This window comes from Branchiostoma belcheri, unplaced genomic scaffold (genome assembly GCF_001625305.1).
Source record: "Branchiostoma belcheri isolate BF01 breed outbred unplaced genomic scaffold, Haploidv18h27 scaffold255, whole genome shotgun sequence".
NCBI classification, from domain to species: domain Eukaryota; kingdom Metazoa; phylum Chordata; class Leptocardii; order Amphioxiformes; family Branchiostomatidae; genus Branchiostoma; species Branchiostoma belcheri.
The window spans coordinates 2384-4222 of NW_017803860.1; the positions used below are offsets into that span (position 1 = coordinate 2384).

At 37.6% G+C, this 1839-nt stretch overlaps 1 protein-coding gene across 1 annotated transcript in view; it reads right to left on the minus strand.

Moving 5' to 3' along the window:
• LOC109471704 (ketohexokinase-like) overlaps positions 1-1817 on the minus strand; it is a gene marked incomplete at its 5' end in the record, with an annotated part of 3090 nt that extends 1273 nt beyond the window's left edge. Inside the window, 4 exons of the mRNA XM_019771043.1 lie at positions 347-435; positions 881-1030; positions 1332-1404; positions 1645-1817. Coding sequence (XP_019626602.1) covers positions 347-435; positions 881-1030; positions 1332-1404; positions 1645-1817 — 485 coding nt within the window. The remainder of the gene's footprint in view (positions 1-346; positions 436-880; positions 1031-1331; positions 1405-1644) is intronic.
• Positions 1818-1839: the final 22 nt, after the last annotated feature.

The following is a 1839-nucleotide window of genomic DNA, read 5'->3' on the forward strand; positions in this document are numbered from 1 at the left end:
TGAAACTAATAATCCAGTTCATTCCATAGTAGCTCTGTATGAAGTTATTTTGTGTCGGTGGTAATCATAGGGCAACACAAGGGTACACAATTACAAGGTCAAAGTTTCAATGACCACTGTCACCTTCATCTGCATATTGATTGGTCATTTCTAATCCTGATAAAGGCAACAGTGGTCATTGAAAATTTGACCCTAATAATACCCTTGTGTTGGAATAAAGCTCAGCATTGTACTATTGACTTTATGAAAGCAGTAAAAATGACTAGGACAGATCAGACTAGAAATAAAATGAGGTTGGAAAAACAACACTTGACTGACAACACCAACAGTGGTCAGAAGTACTCACCCTTTCTTTACTCTTTGCAACAGTGACTTCACTGTTTCCTCTGCACTGGAGAAACCACAGCTTTCTGCATACTCTTTAGACATAAACAGCTGTGTAGAAAAAAAAACATGAACCAGAAGTCATTCCTGTGCTATGGCAACAGTTGTATATATGTGTGGGAAGTTATATCATTCACCTTCTTGTGGGACTCGACAGATAACAGGTTGAAGTGAGAATTACTTTGCTGGTCAACTTTGAGGAAATGATTTTAGACAGACCAATGATTTATTTGGAGTAAAACCAAACCACCACAGTATGTACTGAGGGCCTGCATGCCCTTTTTTGTAAGGCATAATCAGGCCTTTTTAGTCTTGATCTAGACCTGAACCTAAATGTGGGCTTAGGTACACAGCACTGCTCTGTACACAGCTTGTTTTACTACAAAACCTGTAAGTAACATAATATGATTGTATGGAGGTCTGACTAGTATGTATTATGTGATTCAGATTGCACATAATCATAAATATTATTCATTTGACCATGTGATGTACTCACCACATCTACTTTGGGAATGAGGTATCCCATGTTGTACTTTGGTTTCTCACACTCAGTTGACAGAGTGATGGCATCATCAGGGGTTACTACATTCCTGTTGAACTCCTCAACAATCTCCATCATCTTGCAAACTTCTGCAGTGTTCCTGCCCTTAGGACACAGGAAGAGAGGGAGGTAAGAATGACACTATTTTAAAATACACGTACAGTGTATTGTTGGCCTTTTCAATGACTTTCAAAAATACACAATAAAATTTAACAGAGCTATGGTGACTTTGTTAGTCACTACTTAGTACATAAATGTATGTGATGAAACAATTATGTCATAATCACACTTAGAATAATCAAATCTGAGCTGCTCTTTAGTGCCGCATTATGATGAAAGGTTTAAATGCATATTTCACTGACAAGAAGCTGATATGTACTATATCAAATAGCATATTCTATTTTACCTCAAAGTGAATCCATTTATACTGATTAAGGTCCAGGTTGCTGAAATCTGCTGCTGTCAATTCTGCCATGTTTCTGGAGGTGAACAGCAGCAGGTACAGCAATGTGTTGATCAACTATATCTCAGTCGACAGAATTATCATAATTGTAATTATCCTCTATGCAGGCCATTTCTGAGAGAGAAAAGCATACTTACAAGTACAATTTTTATAATGTCATCAAACAGATTGAATTGTTTAAAATTTTGAGCTCACATCATTGCCTTACATGATTTCTAATTTGCAAGAAGGCAACAATTTGAAGCTCTAATCCTACCTGCCACCATGAACTATTGTCCTGGAGCCATTCTGTGTGTTAATGATAACACAGGAGGTTGGTATGGGGCAGTCAGAGTACACCACATGTTCTGTTAGTACACCAAAGTCCTGCAGCTCCTGTAGGGCACATCTAAAGGGGACAGAGTCACAATAAAGTAGCACAATTACAAATTAACAGACACTTGTTCATATA